Below are 24,199 nucleotides of genomic sequence, written 5' to 3'. Positions count from 1 at the left end.
TCAGGAAGAATCTGCAAGCAAGACAACGGGCAATCAGGGTGAGCATATTGCCTGCACCTACACATCCACAAGACCACTTAGCTGTGTGAGGGGGTGATTGTAAGTCCCAACCAAACCCAAACGGTTTTCTCCACACCGTGAGAATCCTGTCCCTTTAAACGGGGACAAAACCTTGAATTGTAACAGCAGGGTGAGCAGGGAGGGGGTCTGCTTACTGAAGCGGCACTTTGCAGTTTAACATTAGTTTTACTCTGCTGACAGTCTTCAGCATCTTCGAGAGGTTTTACTTGGCAGCACGAGTCAACACTGTCCCATGAAACTCTCCCAGGGCAGGTACAGCACAGGTTAGACACAGAGTAAAACTCCCTCGACACTGTCCCAATAATGTGCCTTACCCCCTGACCCTCAGATGCTTTCCCTGACCCAGTCCTGAGAAGGAAGAGAGTAGAAATGCAGTGCTGACAATGACCTTTGCCCTCCCGGCTCACCCCCTGTTCTATTTAAAGTTGTGTCTCCCCCGGACTGTCTCTGACACACTACGCACATTCTGCTCTCCTGACTCCCTTGCTGAGGGGAGAGGAGAGGCTCTCGTGGGTGAGGCTGCAGGAGAAGCTGGCATTGGACTCCCAGTCGGAGCCAGAGAGGGTCAGCAGGCTGCTGACACTGTAGGTGTTGTCCGAAGCTCGCAGGTAGTCGCTGGTCTGGACCCCGGCCGAAATGGTCGCCCCGTCCTTCTTCCACTCCATCTCCACCGCATCGGGGTAGAAGTGATCGGCGAGGCACACCAGGGTGGCAGTGCCCTTGGTCGTGACCTCCTCCGGGGAGGGGGGCAGCAGGGCCAGCGTGGGTGGTGTCTTCCCTCGACCTGAAAGGGAGGAGAAGGATGTTTAACAGGTATATATTAATGTGTGTGTGTGTGTGTCTCCGTATGTGGATAATCTCATCTGATAACGGAGAGCTGGGTTAATGAACTCCTGGTTGGTGTTTAATCATTAGAGGCTAGCAACACTAATTCTTAATCTTCTTTGCCTCGTTTGATAAGTTTAGTCTAAATAGAAATGCGTTTGATTGTAAGGTGGACATCTCAAAGCGCTTTACAGCCAATGAAGTACTTTTGGAGTGTAGTCACTGTTGTAATGTGGGAAACACGGCAGTCAATCTGTGCACAGCAAGCTCCCACAAACAGCAATGTGATAACGACCTGATAATCTGTTCTTTTGTCATGTTGGTTGAGGGATAAATATTGACCAGGACACCGGGGAGAACTCCCCTGCTCTTCTTCGAAATAGTGGCATGGGATCTATTACATCCACCTGAGAGGGCAGACCGGGCCTTGGTTTAAAGTCTCATCCAAAAGACGGCACCTCCGACAGTGCAGTGCTCCATCAGCACTGCACTGCAGTGTCAGCCTAGTTTTTTGTGCTCAAGTCCCTGGATTGAGACTTGAATCCACAACCTTCTGACTCAGAGGCGAGAGTGCAATGCACTGAGCCACGGCTGATACTCAAAATCATATTGGACTGTTGTATAAACATCTGCAGTGCAGGGTTGGCACACATTCAGCACTGAAATGGTTAACAGTAAGAGTCGGTAAAGACTGAGTGTCCCGTTAAGACGCTGTTCACTGGCAGGAAGCTCAAACTGTAGATGGGTGGATACAGGGGAAACAGGCTCAGCAGTGAGAAAGCTCAGATCACACACAGATCGGGAGAACTTTATCCGGGAACATTGCGACACACTTGTATAAACACACTTCAGCAAGGCTTCATGTTGGGTGTCGGTGTAGAAGCTTCCAGATTGCATTTAAAAGCTTGCTGCCCAGAGGTCAAACGTGAGGCTACAATCAGCATCAGTGTACCGGGGTCAGGCAGGGTCACTGCTCCCAATGATCCCATGACCTCCTGGAAGGTCAGAGTGCGCAGACAATTGGCGAAGGTCAGGATGAGGGCCCTCTCACTTCAATGAAATAAAGCCTTGAATTTATATAGCGCTTTTCACAACCTCAGGACGTCCCAAGGTGCTTTACAACCAATTGCACACAGGAAGAAGTTGCCTGGACTGGAAAATTTTAGCTATCAGGAAAGATGAGGAATGATGGGGTGAAAAAATTATGGCCTGATTGATGTCGGCCAGGCTATTTTCTGCTTTTTTTTTAGTTTAAATTTTATTTCTGCTCTGTCAGTTCTCAGTCTATTAAATAGAGGCACGGCAGGGCAGTTCTGTCCCATGGAGAGCACATCCTGTGCCATGTGGGATGTCCTGGACACTTCTCGTGGCCGGGACGATCACATGTGAAGGAAGTGTCACCAGCGACAGCAACTCGAGCTCCGCGTTTCGGAGATTGAGCGGCGGCTGGAGTCACTACGGTGCATCCGCGAGGCTGAGAACTTCGTGGATAGCACGTTTCTAGAGGTGGTCACCCCGCAGCTTAAGAGTGTGCAGGCAGAGAGGGAATGGGTGACCACCAGACAGAAGAGGAGGTCCAGGCAGGTAGTGCAGGAGTCCCCTGAGTCCATCTCGCTCTCCAACCAGTATTCTGTTCTGAGTACTGGTGGGGGCGATGGTGCCTCTAGGAAGTGCAGCCAGAGCCAAGTCCACGGCACCACGGGTGGCTCAGCTGCACAGGGGGGAGGAAGAAGAGTGGAAGAGCAATAGTGGTAGGGGATTCGATAGTTAGGGGAACAGACAGGCATTTCTGCGGCCGCAGGCGTGACTCCAGGATGGTATGTTGCCTGCCTCGTGCCAGGGTCAAGGATGACACTGAGTGGCTGCAGTACATTCTGAGGGGGGAGGGTGAACAGCCAGAGGTTGTGGTCCATATCAGTACCAATGACGTAGGTAGAAAGAGGGATGAGGTCCTACAGGCAGAGTTTTGGGAGCTAGGAGCGAGATTAAAAAGCAAGACCTCAAATGTAGTAATCTCCGGATTACTCCCGGTGCCACGTGCTAGTGAGTACAGAAATAGGAGGATAGAGCAGATGAATGCGTGGCTGGAGAGATGGTGCAGGAGGCAGGGCTTTAGTTTCCTGAGGCACTGGGACCGTTTCTGGGGGAGGTAGGACCTGTACAAGCCGAATGGGTTGCACCTCAACAGAGCTGGGACCAAAATCCTCATGGCAGCATTTGCTAGTGTGGTTGGGGAGGGTTTAAACTAGCTTGGCAGGGGGATGGGAACCATAGAATAGATTCAGTCGGGCGAGAAACAAAGCTGGAATTAGAAAGTAGAAAGTGAATTTGGGAGACAGAGGAAACAAAGCTTAGAAAATAGACTGCAAGGCAGTTTGGCGGTGCTAAATGGTATGTACTTCAATGCAAGGAGTATAGGGAATAAGGCAGATGAGCTGAGAGCACAGATAAACATTTGGGAGTACTATATTATAGCTATTACTGAGACATGGCTGAAAGAAGGGCAGGTATGGCAGCTCAACATTCGTGGTTACAGGGTTTTCAGACGCATAGAGAGGGGGATAAAAAAGTAGGGGATCGCAGTTCTGAAACAACTGCAAGAAACAATTACAGCTGTGAGGAGGGATGATATGTCGGAAGGATCATCGAATGAGGCCATATAGGTCGAATTGAAGAACGAAAAAAGGGTAATCACACTGCTGGGAGTGTACTATAGACCCCAAACAGTCAGAGGGAGAGAGAAGAGCAAATATGTTGGCACATTTCTGACAAGTGCAAAAACTATAGGGCAGTAATAGGAGGGAATTTCAACTACCCTAAAATTAACTGGGATAAAATTAGTGTGAAAGGTATAGAGGGTGTGGAATTCCTAAAATGCCTTCAGCAGAACATTTTTTAGCCAGTTTGTAACAAGCCCAAAAAGGGAGGGGACGGTTCTGGACTTGGTTTTGGGGAATGAAGAGGGGCAGGTGGAAGGGGTATCAGTGGGAGAGCATTTTGGTGCCAGTGATCATAATTCAGTTAGATGTCGAATAGTTATAGAAAAGGACAAATATAGACCAGCAATAAACGTTCTCAATTGGGGAAAAGCCAATTTAGCTGAGCTGAGATGAGATTTAGCCAAAGTGGACTGGAAACGGCTACTTGAAGGTAAATCAGTGTCAGAGCAGTGGGAGGCATTCAAGGGGGAAATCCTGTGGGTTCAGAGTAAGTCTGTTCCCTTAAAGAAAAAGGGTGGGACTAACAAATCTAGTGGCCCTGAATGTCAAGGGAAATACAGTGTAGGATAAAGTAAAAAAGGGAGGCTTATGACAGATACCGAGGGCTCAATACTGCAGGAACTTTAGAGGAGTATAGAAAGTGCAGGGGTGCAATTAAAAAGGAAATTAGGAAAGCAAAGAGAGAGCATGAAAACATCTTGGCAAGTAAAATCAAGGAAAACCCAAAGATGTTTTATAAATACATTAAGAGCAAGAGGATAATTACAGAAAGAGTAGTGCCTATTAAAGACCATAAAGGTAATCTGTGTGTGGAGATGTAAGATGTCGGTATGGTTCTTAATGAATACTTTGCGTCTGTTTTCACAAAAGAGAGGGTCGATGCAGATATTGCAATCAGGGAAGAGAAGTGTGAAATATTAGATGAAGTAAAGATAGTGAGAGTGGAAGTATTAAGGGGTTTCCGAGATTTGAAAGTGGATAAATCCCCAGGCCTGGATGAAATGTATCCCAGGCTATTAAGAGAAGCAAAAAGGAAATACCAGAGGCTCTGACCATCATTTTCCAATTCTCGGGATACAGGTGTGGTGCCAGAGGACTGGAGGATAGCTAATGTTGTACCTTTTTTTAAAAAGGGAGAAAGGGATAGACCAGTTAATTACAAAGAAAAATAGAAACACAGAAAATATGTGCAGGAGCAGGCCATTCGGCCCTTCGAGCCTGCACCGCCATTCAATAAGATTATAACGAATCATTCCCTCAGTACCCCTTTCCTGCTTTCTCTCCATACCCCTTGATCCCTTTAGCCGTAAGGACCAAATCTAACTCCCTTTGAACATATCCATGAACTGACATCAACAACTCCCTGCGGCAGGGAATTCCACAGGTTAACAAATCTCTGAGTGAAGAAGATTCTCCTCATCTCAGTGCAAAATGGCTCACCTCTTATCCTCAGACTATGTCCCCTGCTTCTAGACTTCCCAACATCGGGAACATTCTTCCCGCATCTAACTTGTCCAGTCCCGTCAGAATCTTATATGTTTCTATGAGATCCCCTCTCATCCTTATAAATTCCAGTGTATAAAGACCTAGTTGATCCAGTATCTCCTCATATGGCAGTCCAGCCATCCCGGGAATCAGTCTGGTGAACCTTCGCTGCACTCCCTCAATAGAAAGGACATCCTTCCTCAGATTAGGAGACCAAAACTGAACACAATATTCCAGCTGAGGCCTGTACAACTGCAGTAAGACCTCCCTGCTCCTATACTCAAACCCCCTAGCTATGAAGGCCAACATACCAATGGCTTTCTTCACTGCCTGCTGTACCTACATGCCAACTTTCAATGACTGATGAACCATGACAGCCAGGTCTCGTTGCAACTCCCCTTTTCCTCATCTGTCACCATTGAGATAATATTCTGCCTTTGTGTTTTTGCCCCCAAATTGGATAACCTCACATTTATCCACATTATACTGCATCTGCCATGCATTTGCCCACTCACCGAACCTATCCAAATCACCCTGCTGCCTCTTAGCGTCCTCCTCACAGCTCACACCGCTACCCAGTTTAGTATCATCTACAAACTTGGAGATATTACACTCAATACCTTCATCTAAATCATTAATGTATATTGTAAAGAGCTGGCGTCCCAGCACTGAGCCCTGCGGCACTCCACTAGTCACTGTCTGCCATTCTGAAAAGGACCCATTTATCCCAACTCTATGCTTCCTGTCTGCCAACCAGTTCTCTATCCACATCAGCACATTACCGCCAATACCATGTGCTTTGATTTTGCACAACAATCTCTTGTGCGGGACCTTGTCAAAAGCCTTTTGAAAGTCCAAATACACCACATCCACTGGTTCTCCCTTGTCCACTCTAATAGTTACATCCTAAAAATATTCCAGAAGATTTGTCAAGCATGATTTCCCTTTCACAAATCCATGCTGACTTGGACCGATCCTGTCACTGCTTTCCAAATGCGCTGTTATTTCATCCTTAATAAATGATTCCAACATTTTCCCCACTACTGATGTCAGTCTAACTGGTCTATAATTACCCGTTTTCATCTCTCCCTCCCTTTTTAAAAAGTGGTGTTACATTAACTACGTACATTGCAGGCCAGTCAGCCGAACCCCGCTGGTGGGAAAATTATTAGAAAAAGTCCTGAGAGACAGGATAAATCTTCATTTAGATAGACGGGTTAATCAAGGACAGTCAGCATGGATTTGTTGAGGGAAGATCATGTCTGGCTAACTTAATTGAATTAATGGAGGAAGAAATAAGGAGGGTCGATGAGGTTAGCACGTTTGATGTACTGTATATGGATTTTAGCAAGACATTTGATAAGGTCTCACATGGCAGACTGGTCACGAAAGTAAAAGTCCATGGGATCCAGGGCAAAGTGGTAAGTTGGATCCAAAGTTGGCTCAGAGGCAGGAAGCAAAGGGTAATGGTTGATGGGTGTTTTTGTGACTGGAAGGCTGTTTCCATTGGGGTTCTGCAGGGCTCAGTACTAGGTCCCTTGCTTTTTGTGGTATATATCAATGATTTATACTTGAATGTAGGGGGTATGATGAAGAAGTTTGCAGACGATTCTAAAATTGACTGTGTTGTTGATAATGAAGAAGAAAGCTGGAGACTGCTAGAAGATAACAATGAAATTGTCAGGTGGGCAGAACAGTGGCAAATGGGATTTAATCCAGAGAAGTCTGAGGTAATGCTTTTGGGGAAGGATAACAAGGCAAGGCAATACAGATTAAATTGTAGGACACTGAGGATTTTTGAGGAACAAAGGGACCTGGGTATGCATGTGCACATATCCCTGAAGGTAGCAGGCCAGGTAGATGGGTGTTTACAACAATCCGGCAGTTTCGTGGTCACCATTACTGACACTAGCTTTTTATTCCAGATTTATTTAATTAACTGAATTAAATTCCCCAGCTGCCGTGGTGGGATTTGAACTCGTGTCTCTGGATCATTAGTCCAGGCCATAGTAGTCCATAGCTTTCAAAGAGCCAGCATGGGTTTGATGGGCTGAATGGCCTCCCTCTGTGCTGTGAGATGCTGTGATTAAGGAGCGGGGTTCCAGCTAGCGTAGGCAATGTGGGTTCAAGGGTTGAAAGCAGGGGTTTCGGTGGAGCCCATATAGATATACCACAAGGGGGCACTACAGCATCAATTGATCCAACTATTGGCAGCGGAGAAACCGGGGATGGGAATAGTTTTAATAAAATGTATGCTGTGACTTTTAAAGTGGTTAACACCACCAGCACAATCATGGAATCACAGAAAATTATAGCACGGAAGGAGGCCATTTCGGCCCATCGTGTCTGCGCCGGCCAACAAAGAGCTACCCAGCCTAATCCCACTTTCCACCTCTGGGTCCGTAGCCCTGTGGGTTATTGCACTTCAAGTGCACATCCAAGTACTTTTTAAAATGTGGTGAGAAAACACCCCCAGCAGATACAATCTTTCCTCATAGCTAAAATTCTCCAGTCCCGGCAACATCCTCGTGAATCTCCTCTGTACCCTCTCTCGTGTAATCACATCTTTCCTGTAATGTGGTGACCAGAACTGCACGCAGTACTCTAGCTGTGGCCTAACTAGTGTTTTGTACAGTTCAAGCAGAACCTCCCTGCTCTTCTATTCTAGGCCTCGGCTAATAAAGGCAAGTATTGTGAATGACTTTTTAACCACCTTATCGACCTGGCCTGCTACCTTCAGGGATCTGTGGACATGCACTCCAAAGTCCCTCCGTTCCTCCACCCCTCTCAGTACCCTCCCATTTATTGTGCATTCCCTTGCCTTGTTGCCCCTCCCCAAATGCATTAGAACAAGACTGCAGTTAGAGCAGCCTTTCCATCCACTGACAGCACTCACTGAGTCTGACTCATGGCATCGATCAGCTGGACATTGATCTGGAAACACTAGCCCCCTGGTGAGGGAATCAAGGCTCTGATGCGACTGATAAAAGTCAAGTTGAGGTTGCGGAGAGGTACACAGCTGCTGCTGGACACAATGAACAGGAGGAGGCCATTCAGCCCCTCGAGCCTGTTCCCCATTCAATCAGATCATGGCTCATCTGTATCTGAACTCCATCTACCCGCCTTGGTTTCGCAAGTTCCAAGGCCTATACTCTCCAGAGTTTAGAAGAATGAGAGGGGATCTCATTGAAACATATAAGATTCTGACAGGGCTTGACAGGGTAGATGCAGGGAGCATGTTTCCTCTGGCTGGGGAGTCTATAACCAGGTGTCACAGGCTCAGAATAAGAGGTCGGCTATTTAGGTCTGAGATGAGGAGAAACCTCTTCACTCAGAGGGTGTTGAATCTCTGTAATTCTCTGCCCCAGAGGGCTGTGGAGGCTCGGTCTTTGAGTATATTCAAGACGGAGATCGATAGATTTTTGGATACAAAGAGAATCAAGGGATATGGGGACAGTGCAGGAAAGTTGAGTTGCGGTAGATGATCAGCCATGATCTCATTGAATGGCGGAGCAGGCTCTCGGGACCGAATGGTCTACTCCGGTTCGGGAGGGGCAGAGGGGATGGAAGGGGGGAGGGGCATGTGAGGTCGGGAGTTTGGGAGGGAGTGAGGGGTGAGTTGGGATGGGGGGAGGGAGGGTGAGGGATGTGGTGTGAGGAGGGCGGAAGTGAGGGAGGAAGGCAGGGGAGCGGCTGGAGGTGGGGGGTGGTGAGAATGGCTCGGTGAGGGGAGGCGGGCGGGGAAGTAGAGACTGATATCGGCTGCCTATTAAGCAGCGCCTCTTTTTAAAAAATTATCATCCTTGTTTTCAAATCCCTCCATGGCCTCGCCCCTCCCTATCACTATAATCACCTCCAGCCCCACAACCCCCCGAGATGTCTGCGCTCCTCCAATTCTGCCCTCCTGAGTATAATCGCTCAACCATTGGTGGCCGTGCCTTCTGTTGCCGAGACCCCAAGCTCTGGAATCCCTCCCTAAACCTCTCCGTCTCTCGACCTCTCTTTCCACCTTCAAGACGCTCCTTACAACATACCTCTTGGGTCACCTACACTAATTTCTTCTTATGTGACTCGGTATCAAATTTGTATCTCATAATACTCCTGGGAAGTGCCTTGGGACGTTTCACTACGTTAAAGGCGCTATATAAATACAAGTTGTTGTTGAATTGAGGCAAAATCTGGTATTCTGGATGTCACCGCTCCTTTTAACGCCCTCTCCAAAGCACGCACAGCAAATGCAACGCCCCTATTTAAAAAATGAGGCAGACAGAAAGCAGGAATCTATAGACCAGTTCGCCTAACATCTGTGGTTGGGAAAATGCTGGAGTCCATTATTAAGGAAGCAGTAGCAGGACATTTGGAAAAGCATAGTTCAATCAAGCAGAGTCAGCACAGTTTTATGAAAGGGAAATCACGTTTGACAAATTTGCTGGAATTCTTTGAGGATGTAACGAGCAGGGTGGATAAAGGGGAACCAGTAGATGTGGTGTATTTGGATTTCCAGAAGGCATTCGATAAGGTGCCACATAAAAAGCACAAGATAAAAGTTCACGGGGTTGGGGGTAATATATTAGCATGGATAGAAGATTGCTAACTAACAAAAAACAGAGAGTCAGGATAAATGGTTCACTTTCCCATTGGCAAACGGTAACTAATGGGGTGCCGCAGGGATCGGTGCTGGGGCCTCAATTATTTACAATCTACATTAATGACTTAGATGAAGGGACCGAGTGTAATGTCGTCAAATTTGCTGATGATGCAAAGAAGGACATTGAGCTATCCAACAAAGACTATTACACATTACACCAAACAAATGAAAAAGTAAGGGAGGAAATTGAGGAAATAATGGCTGTTCCAAAATGGGATTTGGGATTCAATATTCAGATTCTCTCCTGGGTTCTAATTGTGTCTCATGCACTAGCCATTGTATTGTTGGTTCTTTGGTGTAACTATTTATCTTATCCTGTAAGTTAAAACAGAATACAAAGGAAGGGAATGTTGAAGGGTTGTTTAGATGAACCAAAGCCAAAGTGTTTGTATATAAAACTGAAGTCAGATCAAGGCCGAACATTTTTGTTGTACAAGTGTTGGTTTGTCAGGAAAAAGTACTGTTTTTTGATGTAAAACAGGAATGTAATCTGAAGTTTTTGACTGAGACTGTAATACACCCAAATAGAGCTCATGGAAAAATAACTCCACAAGTAATGTCTCTAGTTTCATATCAGCGAAACATTAAAGGAGGGAGTGTAAGCTTACTAATCTTCAGAAAAGCACAGAAGGAGACCATGAACTAAAGATTAATACAAGCTTTTGGAATTAAGCCTGGACAATTAAGGGCATTCTTGGTCAGGGAACAAAACTGACTCCATGCATAACAAGAAAGGAATTGTTACATGAGGCCCTGAACTTGATTGACCAGGGTGGGGAAAACAAGCTCACTGGAGACACCAAGTCTGTAAAAAGACCAAACAACAAAGGAACCACATTAGGTGCACATCTTTTGTGATGAGGTGTGAAGATGAGAAATCAACTTGAGCCTTACAGACTCAGTGTGCAAATGGGAAAACAGATGAGTCCATTATTGCAGTCAATCAACCAAGGGGACCACAAAACAGTGTATCGATGCAAACACTTTATCAGAAACCGCAGTGACGGGAGATCAGTCATAACCTGGATATAAATATGCGAGCTAGAAGCAGCTCTGCAGAATACGGAAGAAGGACAGGAACAGATGGAAGAAGAAGCACACAGAAGAAATAGAAGGACACATGTACAGATGGACACAGGTCGAAAGAACAACAGATGAATGGACAGAAGGACATGTAGTACGGAACGTACATGGAGGGAACAACACTGCAGAGAATGGCCAAAAGAAGATCAACTGGTCACAGAACCAACGACCACAAACCTACAATAGATACAGCCAGGAAGGGCGATTGTATGTCTTCAGTCAATTTCTAAGTATCAGAGTAGAATGAAAAATAATCACCCTATAAGACAAAGATGGGTGGCAAAGCAAATTGTGAGGAGGACACAAATAGTCTGCAAAGGGATATAGACCAGCTAAGTGAATGGGCACAAATTTGGCAGATGGAGTGTAATGTGGGAAAATGTGAGGTTTTCCACTTTGGCAGAATGAAGAGGAAAGCAAATTAATTTTCAAATGGAGAAAAATTGCAAAGGGGACCTTGTGCATGAAACACAAAAAGTTAGTATGCGGTTACAGCAATAATCAGGAAGGCAAATGAAATGTTGGCTTTAATTGCAAGGGGGATAGAGTATAAAAGCAGAGAAATCCTGCTGCATCTATACAGGGTATTGGTGAGGCCACACCTGGAGTACTGTGTACAGTTTTGGTATCCATACTTCAGAAAGGATATACTTGCATTGGCAGCAGTTCAGAGAAGTTTCACTGCATTGATTCTGAAGATGAGAGGATTGACTTATGAGGATAGGTTGAGTAGGTTAGGCCTATAACCATTGGAGTTCAGAAGAATGAGAGGTGATTTTATCGAAACATATAAGATAATGAGGGGGCGACAAGTTGGATGCAGTGAGGATATTTACACACATAGGGGAAACTAGTACTAGGGATCATAGTCTCAGAATAAGGGGCCGTCCATTTAAAACTGAGTTGAGGAGGAATTTCTTCTCTCAGAGGCTTGTAAATCTGTGGAAATCTCTGCCCTAGAGAGCTGTGTAGGCTGGGTCATTGATTATATTTAAGGTGGAGATAGACAGATTTTTGAGCGATAAGGGAATAAAGGGTTATGGGAAGCGGGCAGGGAAGTGGAGCTGTGTCCAAGATCAGATCAGCCATGATCTTATTAAATGGCGGAGCAGACTCGAGGGCTCAGGTGGCCTACTACTGCTCCTATTTCTTATGTTCTTAACCTTTAATACCCTTACCCAACAGGGCGCTGTTGGTGCCGGAGAACCAGCCTGAGCCTCAGATCCTAAACTCCTCACTGCAACACTGGACTGAGACACAGAGGGAGCAGAGTGTGTGCAGAGTGGAAACTGGCTGGTGCCCTGGTCCCCGAGCCCACTCAGCGACCGCCACCCCCCACCCTGGTCCCCTGAGAACCCTCCCCTCCGCGGTTCTGTCTTCATGAAGGAATATACAAATAACCTTCCGAAGTTACTAGGAGACACTGGGTCTAGTGTGAAGGAGGAACTGAAGGATATCCTTATTAGGTGGGAAATTGTATTAGGGAAATTGATGGGATTGAAGGCCGATAAATTCCAGGGGCCTGATAGTCTGCATCCCAGAGTACTCAAGGAAGTGGCCCTAGAAATAGTGGATGCATTGGTGATCATTTTCCAACAGTCTATCGACTCTGGATCAGTTCCTATGGACTGGAGGGTAGCTAATGTAACACCACTTTTTTTAAAAAGGAGGGAAAGAGAAAATGAGTAATTATAGACCCATTAGCCCTACATCAGTAGTGGGGAAAATGTTGGAATCAATCATTAAGGATCAAATCGCAGCGCATTTGGAAAGCAGTGACAGGATCAGACCAAGTCAGCATGGATTTATGAAAGGGAAATCATGCTTGACGAATCTTCTGGAATTTTTCAAGGATGTAACTAGCAGAGTGGACAAGGGAGAACCAGTGGATGTGGTGTATTTGGACTTTCAAAAGTCTTTTGACAAGGTCCCACACAAGGGATTGGTGTGCAAAATCAAAGCACATGGTATTGGGGGTAATATACTGACGTGGATAGGGAACTGGTTGGCAGACAGGAAGCAGGGAGTCAGGATAAACGGGTCCTTTTCAGAATGGCAGGCAGTGACTAGTGGAGTGCCGCAGGGCTCAGTGCTGGGACCCCAGCTCTTTACAATGTACATTAATGAATTAGATGAAGGAATAGAGTGTAATATCTCCAAGTTTGTGGATGACACTAAACTGGGTGGCGGTGTGAGCTGTGAGGAGGACGCTAAAAGGCAGCAGGGTGACTTGGACAGGTTAGGTGAGTGGGCAAATACATGGCAGATGCAGTATAATGTGGATAAATGTGAGGTTATCCAATTTGGAGGCAAAAACACGAAGTCGGAATATTATCTGAATGGCAGCAAACTAGGAAAAGGTGAGTTGCAATGAGACCTGGGTGTCATGGTTCATCAGTCACTGAAAGTCAGCATGCGGGTAAAGCAAGCGGTAAAGAAGGCAAGTGGTATGTTGGCCTTCATAGCTTGGGGATTTGAATATAGAAGCAGAGAGGTCTTAATGCAGCTGTACAGGGCCTTAGTGAGACCTCACCTGGAATATTGTGTTCAGTCTTGGTCTCCTAGTCTGAGGAAGGATGTTCTTGCTATTGACAGAGTGCAGCGAAGGTTCACCAGACTGATTCAAGGGATGGCTGGGCTGTCATATGAGGAGAGACTGGATCAACTGGGCTTTTATTCACTGGAGTTTAGAAGGATGAGAGGGAATCTCACAAAAAATGTTAAATTCTGACGGTACTGGACAGGATAGATGCAGGAAGAATGTTCCTGATGTTGGGGAAGTCCAGAACAAGGGGACACAGTCTTAGGATAAGGGGTAGGCCATTTAGGACCGCACTGAGGAGAAACTTCTTCACTCAGAGAGTTGTTAACCTGTGGAATTCCCTGCCGCAGAGATTTGTTGATGCCAGTTCATTAGATATATTCAAGAGGGAGTTAGATATGGCCCTTACGGCTAAGGGGATCAAGGGGTATGGAGAGAAAGCAGGAAAGGGGTACTGAGGGAATGATCAGCCATGATCTTATTGAATGGCGGAGGAGGCTCGAGGGGCCGAATGGCCTCCTCCTGCTCCTAATCTTCTTATGGAACATTAGTCCGTGTTCTGGGGATTTTCTGCTGGGTCCAGGTTTAATCAGCAGGGGATTTGTGCGAGTCCCAGATAATAAAAAGAAAAGCCAAATTAAAGAAAGACCTGCAATTATATAGCACCTTTCACACCTGAGGAGATCCCAAAGTGCTTCACAGCCAATGAAGTACATTTTTAAGTGTAGTCACTGTTGTAATGTGGGAAACACGGCAACCAATTTGTGCACAGCAAGCTCCCACACATGGCAATGGGTTGAATGACCTCTTCATGGAAGAGGACACAAATAACGTCCAAGAAATGCTCGGGAACCTAAGGTCTAGTGAGCAAGAGGAATTAAAGGAAACGATTGTTCATAACAAAATAGAGCTGGAGAAACTAATGGGACTGAAGGCCGATAAATCCCCAGGGCCTGATGATCTGCATCCCAGAATACTAAAAAAGAGGTAGCCATGGAAATAGTAGATGCATTGGTTGTCATCTTTCAAAATTCTATAGATTATGGAACAGTTCCTGCAGATTGTAGGGTGGCAAATGTAACCCCACTATTTAAAAAAAGGAGGGAGAGAGAAAACGGGGAATTACAGACCGGTTATCCTGACATCAGTAGTAGGGAAAATGCTAGAGTCTATTATAAAGGATGTGATAACGGCACACTTAGATAATATCAACGGGATTAAACAAAGTCAACATGGATTTATGAAAGGAAATTCACGTTTGACAAATCTACTGGAGTTTTTGGAGGATGCAACTGACAGAATAGATAAGGGATAACCAATGGATGTAATGTATTTGGATTTTCAGAAGCCCTTTGATAAAAATCCCACATAAGAGGTTAGTGTGCAAAATTAAAGCACATAGGATTGGGGGTAATGTATTGGCATGGATTGAAAATTGGTTAACTGACAGGAAACAGTCGGAATAAATGGGTGTGTTTCAGGGTGGCGGGCAGTGACGAGTGGGGTACCACAGGGATCAGTGCTTGGGCCCCAGCTATTACAATATATATATATATAATATATATAAATGATTTGGATGAGGGAACCAAATGTTATATTTCCAAGTCTGCTGACGACACAAAATTAGGTGGGATTGTGAGTTGTGAGGAGGATGCAAAGACACTGCAAGGCAATTTAGATAGGTTGAGTGAGTGAGCAAACACATGGCAGATGTAACATATTGTGGATAAATGTGAAGTTACTCACTTTGGTAGGAAAAACATAAGGACAAAGTATTATTTAAATGGTGATAGCTTGGGAAGTGTCGATGGACAGAGGGACCTAGGCGTCCTTGTACACCAGTCAGTGAAAGCAAACATACAGGTGCAGCAAGCAGTTAAGAAGGCAAATAGTATGTTGGCCTTCATTGCAAGAGGATTTTGAGCACAGGAGCAAGGATGTCTTACGACAGGGCCTTGGTGATACCGCACCTGGAGTATTGTGTACAGTTTTGGTCTACTTACCTAAGAAAGGATATACTTGCCATAGACGGAGTGCAGCGAAGGTTCACCAGATTGATTCCTGGGATGGACAGGACTGTCGTATGACGAGAGATTGGGTCGATTAGGCCTGTATACACTAGAGTTTAGAAGAGTGAGAGATGATCTCATTGAAACGTATAAAATTCTGACTGGTTTGGACAGACTGGATGTGGGGAGGAAATTTTCCCAGGCTGGGAAGTCGAGAACAAGGAGTCACAGTCTCAGGATACGAGGTATGAAATTTACAAATGAGATGAGGAGAAATGTTTTCACTCAGAGGGTGGTGAACCTGTGGAATTCTCTACCACAGAAGGCTGTGGAGGCCAAGTCACTGAATATATTTAAGAGGCAGATAGATGGATTTCTAGAAACAAAAAGGCATCAAGGGGTATGGGGAAAAAGCGGGAATATGGTGTTGAGATAGAGGAACAGCCATGATTATATTGAATGGCGGTGCAGACTCGAAGGGCTGAATGGCCTACTACTGCTCCTATTTTCTATGTTTTTATGTTTAAGCGATGTAGGTTGAGGGATAAATATCGGCCTGAACTCGAGCCACAGAAACAGCAACTGAGAGTCTCCCCACAACCCTGGAGCACTGCAGCCGCCGGATTGCGAGCCCTGCTGCCCCTGTTTGTGATCAGAAGTTGGACAGGAGGTGAGCGGGGGCTGGACAGATCAGAGTTGGAGCTGGGGGAGGCGGGACCTCGGGAGTGTCAGTGTGCTGAGGCTGAGCTCAGTTATATCAGAGACTGTGACAGGAGCACAGACTGCCCCCAGCGAGCTCACTCACTCACACCCACACTCTGCCCGTGTCTCACACACCGTGTCTGTCACACTGAGACAGGCAGGAGGCTCGGGAGCGATTTCCGGGGATGGTGCAGGGATGGGACCGCAGTGTGCCAACGTCCAGATCTCCTCCACACGGTGGGTAACAGTTCGTTACTTATACTTTGCTGGGTGAAGGGGGAGTGTGGGTAAAGGAATACAGCCGGGCTCCCTGTCATACACAGCACTCTTCAATTAACCCTTTCATTCACCGCAGCTCCCCACCATATTATATAACCCATACACAGGCACTGGAGAGGGTGCAGAGAAGGTTTACAAGGATGGGACCAGAAATGCGAGGGTGTAAATATCAGGAAAGGATGAACAGGCTGGGGCTCTTTTCTCTTGAGGCTGAGGGGTGACCTGATAGAGGTCTTTAACATTAGGAAAGGTTTTGATAGAGTGGATACAGAGAGAGTGTTTCCACTTGTGGGGAAGAGCAGAACTAGAGGCCATCAATATAAGATAGTCAGCAAGAAATCCAATCGGGAATTCAGGAGAAAATTCTTTACCCAGCGAGTGGTGAGAATGTGGAACTGGCTACCACAGGGAGTGATTGAAGTGAATAGTATCGATGTATTTAAGGGGAGGCTAGACAGGGATATGAGGGAGAAGGGAATAGAGGGTTATGCTGATAGATTTAGATGGGGAAAGACGGGAGGATCGAGTGTAATCATTTGTAAACTAACACCTTCGCATATTCAGCATTTGTGTCTTAGAAAGATTCAGTATTTAAAGTGTTAATAACGGAGCATTGGGGTTTACTTACTCAGTCTGAGCTTGGTTCCTTTACTGAAAGTGAGCCACAGTGACAGCTTCCAGTGCAGTTGCTGTACAATATCCTCCATCCCTGGCTCACTCAGTCTCTCTCCCCCTCTTTCTGTCTGTGTGTGAGTGTCTGTGTCTGTGTCTGTGTGTGTGTGTCTGTGTCTTTTTCAGCGTCTCACTCTCCCTCACTTTTTCTCTCTCTCTCTCATTCTGTTTCTCTCTCTGATTGCCTCTCTCACTCCCTCCCTCTCCCCCTCCACCTCCCTCACTCACTCACTCACTCTGCCTCACTCCGTCCCTCACTCACTCTCTTTCCCTGTCCCTCACTCACTCCCTCCCTCTCTCTCTGTGACGAGTTGCCTGTGACAGTGCCCGGGAGAGTTGGGGATCCGACGTGTTTGGGACAAATCTCCCAGCTGCCCTTCCCGCCCCATCAGACGGTAACCCTGGGGCCACGGAATTGCTGGAGAATGAAAGTCCCCGTCACACAGGGCTCACCTCTTTGTGCCCCTTGAACAACGGGCTCCGTCTGCAAGCGAGATGTTTGTGTTGCTGACACAGGCCTTCCTCGGGGATCATTATAAAATAACGAGTTTCAGGGGCTTTAGAAACCTGTTTCCTCAGTCCGTGACCCGTGTGTGCGTGGAGTGTGAGAGGATGCAGCCCCTCTTCCACTATTTGAAGGGGCTGCTCCTCGATTTCTGGCTCCACTTCAGTCCCACGCTCCTGGGCCTGGTCACCCGGTGTAGGGGAATCGGACAGGTCGGAGGGCCTCCCCGTGGGCCTGCTCCTGGATCGGGCCAAGGTGGCCATTCACAGGGCCCATGGGGTGATTGCACTGTCTGCCTGTCTCCCTCCCTTCAGATGCTTTGTCCACATCCAGCTGGCCATGGGGACAGAGCCTAGGGTAGGCCTGAGGCCTCTGCGACGGCTGGGCACCGCAGGGCCTGGAGTGTGGGGTGGGCAGGGAAAGAGCACGAACATTTCACTTGTTCACTGTCCTATCATGTTTATGCTTTGGGTTTTATAAGTTGTGGCCCTCTCAATAGTGGGGGGTTTGTGAGATTATTTGGATTGAGGACACAGGGACCACCCAGTGTCTCCGTGCTGTCTGAATGTACAGAGTAGAGCTGTGAGATTGTCAGTGATGAAGACACAGCCCTAACTCCTCTCTGACCCACTCCATCCTTTCCCAATTCACTGCAGCTTCCAGCTGAATATTCCTGCCTTCACTCCCATCGAGCTGTGTGTCAGTCATGTGTAAAACCGTACAGGAGGTGGGGCTGTGTGTCCATTATTATATATTATATATAACTGTGGGGTGAGTCAGTACAGGAGGTGGGGCTGTGTATATTGAGGTTTTTGTACGGCTGTGTATCACAGTGTAGAGGGTAGCTGTTATGTTGCTGACAGTAATAGACTGCGACATCCTCGCTCTGCACGTTGCTGATGCTCAGGGTGAACGTGTTGGACTGGTAACTGCCGGTGAAGCGATTGGAGGTTCCAGTGAAACGAGATGTTGCCGCATAGATCAGCAGAGAGGGTTTCTGCCCGGCTTTCTGCTGGTACCAAGCAAGGGCAGCACCAATGTATGCACTGGCAGGACAGGTGATCTTTGCAGTCTGTCCCTCACTCACTGACAGCACCGGGGGAGACTGGGTCATGATGATGTCCCCACTGATACCTGAAATGGGAAAGAAAGTGAAGTAAGCACTGTCATAGAAAGACGCTGTAAAATGAGAGATTGCTCGAGACACTGAACTCTCCTCTAGTGTCAGCATTTGCCCTTCAATCACTGGTCAGTAGAGTTGGAAAGAATCGACAGCAGGGAGATATTAAACGTGGAAGGAGAGAGATTGGTACCTGTGACGCAGAATGCCAGAGGCCAGATCAGCTGGATGGGTGAAATCATGGTGTCTGCTCCTGTCTCTGTGCCTGCTTACTGATAAACTGCCCTTCACTGGGCTCTGCTTTATAAACCTGCAGCCTGTGAGAGCCTCACTGCCCATTATGTAAATGTCTTCACCCAGAGAAAGCAACGTCAGCACATTTCACTTCCTCCTCTTCTCTCCCTCCCGCAGTCCCTCTCCCTGTCTCTGTCTCTCTGTCTGTCTGTCTGTCTGTCTCAGCCTTCATCGCCCTCTGTCTCACAGCTTCCCTCTACACCTCTCTGACTCTGATTCACAGCCTCTCTCTCGCTCCCTGTACCTCCCCCATAGACTCCCAGGTGCAGCACACTGAAATGCAGAGTAAATCTCCCTGTGCCCTGCCCCACCAATTAACCCTTGACCCCAGACCATGCCTTCTCCTGGAGTCAGGGCCTATTCCCCACAATGGCCATCCCTTGGCCTCTCTCAGTCCACTGGCTGCTTATTTCCCAATTAAGAGCCGTTCTGTGCTGTGGGCCTCTTCTCAGTGGGGACCGGTTTGGACAGAAAGCACATTTCATGAAGGCCCAGCAGAGCGAGGAGATCCTCACCCCATCAGTGTGAGCTGGAGTGACTGGACAAGGTCTGACCCACTGCCCCAGAACATCTTCGAATCCCTTCCCCTCTGCTTCTCCTTCCATGGCCCCGCTCCGGGTCAGGGTGTTTTTACTGGGATCAGGTGCCAACAATCCCACATTTACAACAGGAAGGGTCCGCACTCAACGTCGACCATGGACTCCATGTCCCACTGGTCCTCCAATAGGGACCAGGAAAAACGGCTCCTTCCAATTGGTCCCACAATAGGGACCAGGAAACATGGATCCTTCCTATTGGTTCCCCAATATGGACCAAGAAACATGGCTCCTTCCTGCATTGGCCTTCCTGTAGGGACCACGAAACATGGCCCCTTCCTATTGGTCCCCCAATAGGGACCAGGAAACATGGCTCCTTCCTATTGGTCCTCCAATAGTGTGAGGTGGAGCATTGCAGTGAGGAAGATCGGGAAGAGAGTTTGCGCGATGACGCAGCCCTACTTGATCCAGGTCCGGATGTGGATTGGGTCTATGATGGATCCATTGGTCAGGATCACGGCCTGCATGTCATCGTGGAGCAGACCGAGAATGGTGACAAACTTTTGGGGGCAGCCGAAACGGAGGACGACGCTCCACAGACCCTCGCGGTTAACAGTGTCAAAGGCCATTGTAAGGTCAAAGAAGACCATGGACAAGGGTTGGTGCTGTTCCCTGCTTTTCTCTTGCAGTTGTCGCGCCGTAAATATCATGTACGTTGTACCCCGTAGTGGATGGAATCCACATTGTGACTCCGGCAGGAGCTCCTCAGCCACAGGGAGAAGACGGTTGAGGAGGATTCTAGTGATGACTTTCCCAGTGGCTGATAACAGGGAGATTCCTCTGCGGATGCCGCAGTCGGACTTGTCCCCTTTTTCAAAGATGGATCAGGATTACTGCATCTCTGCGATCTCCCGGCATGCTCTCCTCCCTCCAGATGAGAGAGGTGAGGTTATGCATTCGTGCCAATAGTGCCTCTCTGCCATACTTTAATGCCTCAGCAGCGATTCCATCCGCTCCCGATGCATTGTTGTTCTTGAGCTGACAAATGACATACGAGGGAAGACTGGATCAACTGGGACTTTATACACTGGAGTTTAGAAGGATGAGAGGGGATCTCATAGAAACATTTAAGATTCTGATGGGACGGGACAGGTTAGATGCGGGAAGAATGTTCCCAATGTTAGGGAAGTCCAGAACCAGGGGTCACAGTCTTAGGATACGTGGTAGGCCATTTAGGATGGAGATGAGGAGAAACTTCTTCACTCAGAGAGTTGTTAACCTGTCGAATTCCCTGCCGCAGAGAGTTGTTGATACCAGTTCATTGGATATATTCAAGAGGGTGTTAGATATGGCCCTTACGGCTAAAGGGATCAATGGGTATGGAGAGAAAGCAGGAAAGGGGTACTGAGGTGAATGATCAGCCATGATCTTATTGAATGGTGGTACAGGCTCAAAGGGCTGAATTGCCTACGCCTGCACCTATTTTCAATGTTTCTATGTTTCAACCTCGTGCAGGGCTGGGATTTTACTGAGAAGGTCGCGGGTAGCATGCTGCGAATGGAGTCGAGGACACTCGTGTCTAAGGCTGAGTCTCAATTAAGGAGATCTTCAAAGTGCTCCTTCCAGTGAGTCCTGACTGCCTCGGTGTCCTTAATGAGTGTCTCCCTGTTCTTGGCCAGCAGTGGGGTGGGGCCTTGGACCATTGGTGGACTTGACTGCGGTGAAAGTATTTTACCTACCCCAAAAGCCCTAAAACCCCGTGCGCAAGGTCCCACTGCCCATCCCCCATACTTAGCCTACCTTCCAGGTCGACCTGCCTGCTGCCATGTCCATCTAGCTGGACCCTCGCTTCTCACTCCCCATTGGCCAACTCAGCTTCTCCGACCAATCCCCGGTGATCTCAACGGCTGTGAGCCTCAACCCACTCCATCCACAGGTTTTGGCCCGAACTTCACGCCTCGCCCTTACGTACAGGCCTCCTCCCGGTGACGTTCGTGCCTACCTCCCCACGCCGACGCTCCCTCCCTCTCCCTCTCCCCCGCTCTCTCTCCCACCGCCCCTCTCTCTCCCTCTCTCCCACCGCCCCTCCCTCTCCCTCCCCCCTCTCTCTCCCCCTCCTCTCTCCCTCTCTCCCACCCCCTCTCTCTCCCCACCTCTCCCCCCCTCTCCCCCCCTCTGTCTCTCCCCGCCTCTCTCTCTCCCCTTGCTCTCCCTCCCGACCCCCTCTCTCTCCCCCCCCTTCTCTCTCCCCACTTCTCTCTCTCCCCCCGCCTTTCTCTCTCCCCCCCCTCTTCTCTCCTCCCACTCCCTCTCTCCCCCCTCTCCCCTTCCCCTCCCCCCCTCTCTCCACTCCCTCCCTTCCCTCCCTCCCCTCCCTCCCCCCCTCTCTCCCCCCCTCCCCCCTCACTCCCCCCCTCCCCCCTCACTCCCCCGACTCTCTCCCCCCCTCCCCCCTCATTCCCCCTCCGCCCTCACTCCCCCTCCTCTCTCCCCCCCGTCCCCCCCCTCACTCACGTATTGACCCCAGACCTCACTGACCTGCTGCCCCTGACCTCACTGACCTACTGCCCCTGACCTCACTGACCTACTGCCCCTGACCTCACTGACCTACTGCCCATGATCTCACTGACCTACTCATCATCATCTTCGGTGATCCCTCGAACGAGGATGACTTGCTTCCAAATGAGTTCAGAGATGTCTCAATGAAGAGCCCGATATTCTAGACCTGAACGCCAATTGAGGGAGTGGAAAATGTGGTGTGTAGATTTTTTTTAACATGTGGTGACTGTTGCACATCAGCCACCACACGGGCTTGAAAGAGCTATGCCTTTATCCAGTGGCAAGGGTAAACCAGGACGACTGGAGACCTGCTCTGCTGCACGGACCGAGTGCGCACACATATCACAGTGTGGGCTGGCCCGTGCTGCCCCTGGGCCCTCGGCTCTTTTGGGCTCCGAACCCTCATTAGTCACACCTCTGCCACGATCTCTCGCCGCTCCTCTGCACTAAACATTCGCCTGACCTCTGCCACAATCTCCCGCTGCACCTCCGCACTAAACATTTGCCGGACCTCTGCCACGATCACACACCGAATCTCAGCCACGATCCCTCATCGCTCCTCCACCTCGATCACTCACCACACCTCCGCCGCGACCTTCCAGCTTCTCTGCTTTACCTGGGCTTAGCTGATGCTCCTGCTCACGCTCCAAATGGCGACCTGGGTTCTGATGACGTCACCCAATCGCCCACCTCGAAGCCGTTGCTCACGTGGAGCAGCTCGCGCTGGAAGTTGTTGTGGTATGACTTGTAATGGGTGATTTTTAACCTCCATATTGATGGGATAAATCAAATTGGTCAGGGTAGCGTTGAAGAAGAGTTCATAGAGTGCATAAGGGATGGGTTCCTTGAGCAGTATGTAACAGAACCAACCAGGACAGGCTATCTTAGATCTGGTCCTGTGTAATGAGACAGGATTAATAAACAATCTCCCAGTCAACGATCCCCTTGCAATGAGTGATCATAGCATGGTTGAATTTCAAATTCAGATGGAGGGTGAGAAAGCGTACCGAGCTTAAATAAAGGAGACTACAAAGTATGAGGGCAGAGTTGGCTAAAGTGGACTGGGCAAATAGATTAAAATGTAGGACGGTTAATGAACAGTGGTGTATATTTAAGGAGATATTTAATAACTCTCGAAAAAAATATTCCAGTGAGGAGAAAAGGGTGTAAAAGAAAAGATAGCCATCCATGGCTAACTAAAGAAATAAAGGACGGTATCCAATTTTTTTAAAAAAAGGGCATACAATGTGGCCAAAACTAGTGGGAGGGCAGAAGATTGGGAAGCTTTTAAAATTCAGCAAAGAATGACTAAAAAAATGATTAAGAAAGGGAAGATGAAAGTAAACTAGCACAAAATATAAAAACAGATAGCAAGAGTTTCTACAGGTACACTAAAAGAAAAGAGTGGCTAAAGTCAATGTTGGTCCCTTCTAGGTCGAGACCGGAGAATTAGTCATGGGGAACATGGAGATGACAGAAACTCTGAACAAATATTTTGAAGCAGTCTTTACGGTAGAAGACACTAAAAATATCCCAACAGTGCATAGTCAGGGGTTTATAGTGTGGGGAGGAACTTAACACAATCACAATCACTAAGGAGGTGGTACTCAGTAAGATAATGGGACTAAAGGCGGATAAATCCACTGAACCTGATGGCTTACATCCTGGGGTCTTAAGAGAAGTAGTGACAGGGATAGTGGATGCATTGATTGTAATTTACCAAAATTCCCTGGATTATGGGGAGATCCCAGCAGATTGTAAAACTGCAAAGTAATGCCCTATTAAAAAAAGATGCAGACAAAAAGCAGAAAATTATAGATCAGTTAGCCAAATATCTGTGGTTGGGAAAATGTTGCAGTTCATTATTAAAGAAACAGTAGCAGGCCATTTGGAAAAACATAATTCAGTCAGGTAGAGTCAGAATGGATTTATGAAGGGGAAGTCATGTTTGACAAATTTGCTGGAATTCTTTGAGGATTTAACGAGCAGGGTGGATAAAGGGGAACCAGTGGATGTGTTGTATTTGGATTTCCAGAAGGCACTTGATAAGGTGCCACATAAAAGGCACAAGATAGAAGTTAATGAGGTTGGGGGAAATATATAAGCTTGGATAGAGGATTGGCTAACTCACAGAAATCA

At 47.7% G+C, this 24,199-nt stretch overlaps 1 gene segment (V, D, J or C); it reads right to left on the bottom strand.

Annotated features, from left to right (window-relative positions):
• On the bottom strand, positions 1 to 18,913 carry LOC139269180 (immunoglobulin kappa variable 3-15-like). The segment is given in 3 exon segments: positions 1 to 11; positions 18,413 to 18,685; positions 18,865 to 18,913. Coding segments are annotated over 3 exon segments (333 nt in total).
• Between the last annotated feature and the right edge of the window lie 5,286 nt (positions 18,914 to 24,199).

The sequence above is a fragment of the Pristiophorus japonicus genome, chromosome 8, assembly GCF_044704955.1.
Source record: "Pristiophorus japonicus isolate sPriJap1 chromosome 8, sPriJap1.hap1, whole genome shotgun sequence".
Taxonomy (NCBI): Eukaryota; Metazoa; Chordata; class Chondrichthyes; family Pristiophoridae; genus Pristiophorus; species Pristiophorus japonicus.
This window is presented reverse-complemented; position numbering and strand designations above follow the sequence as displayed.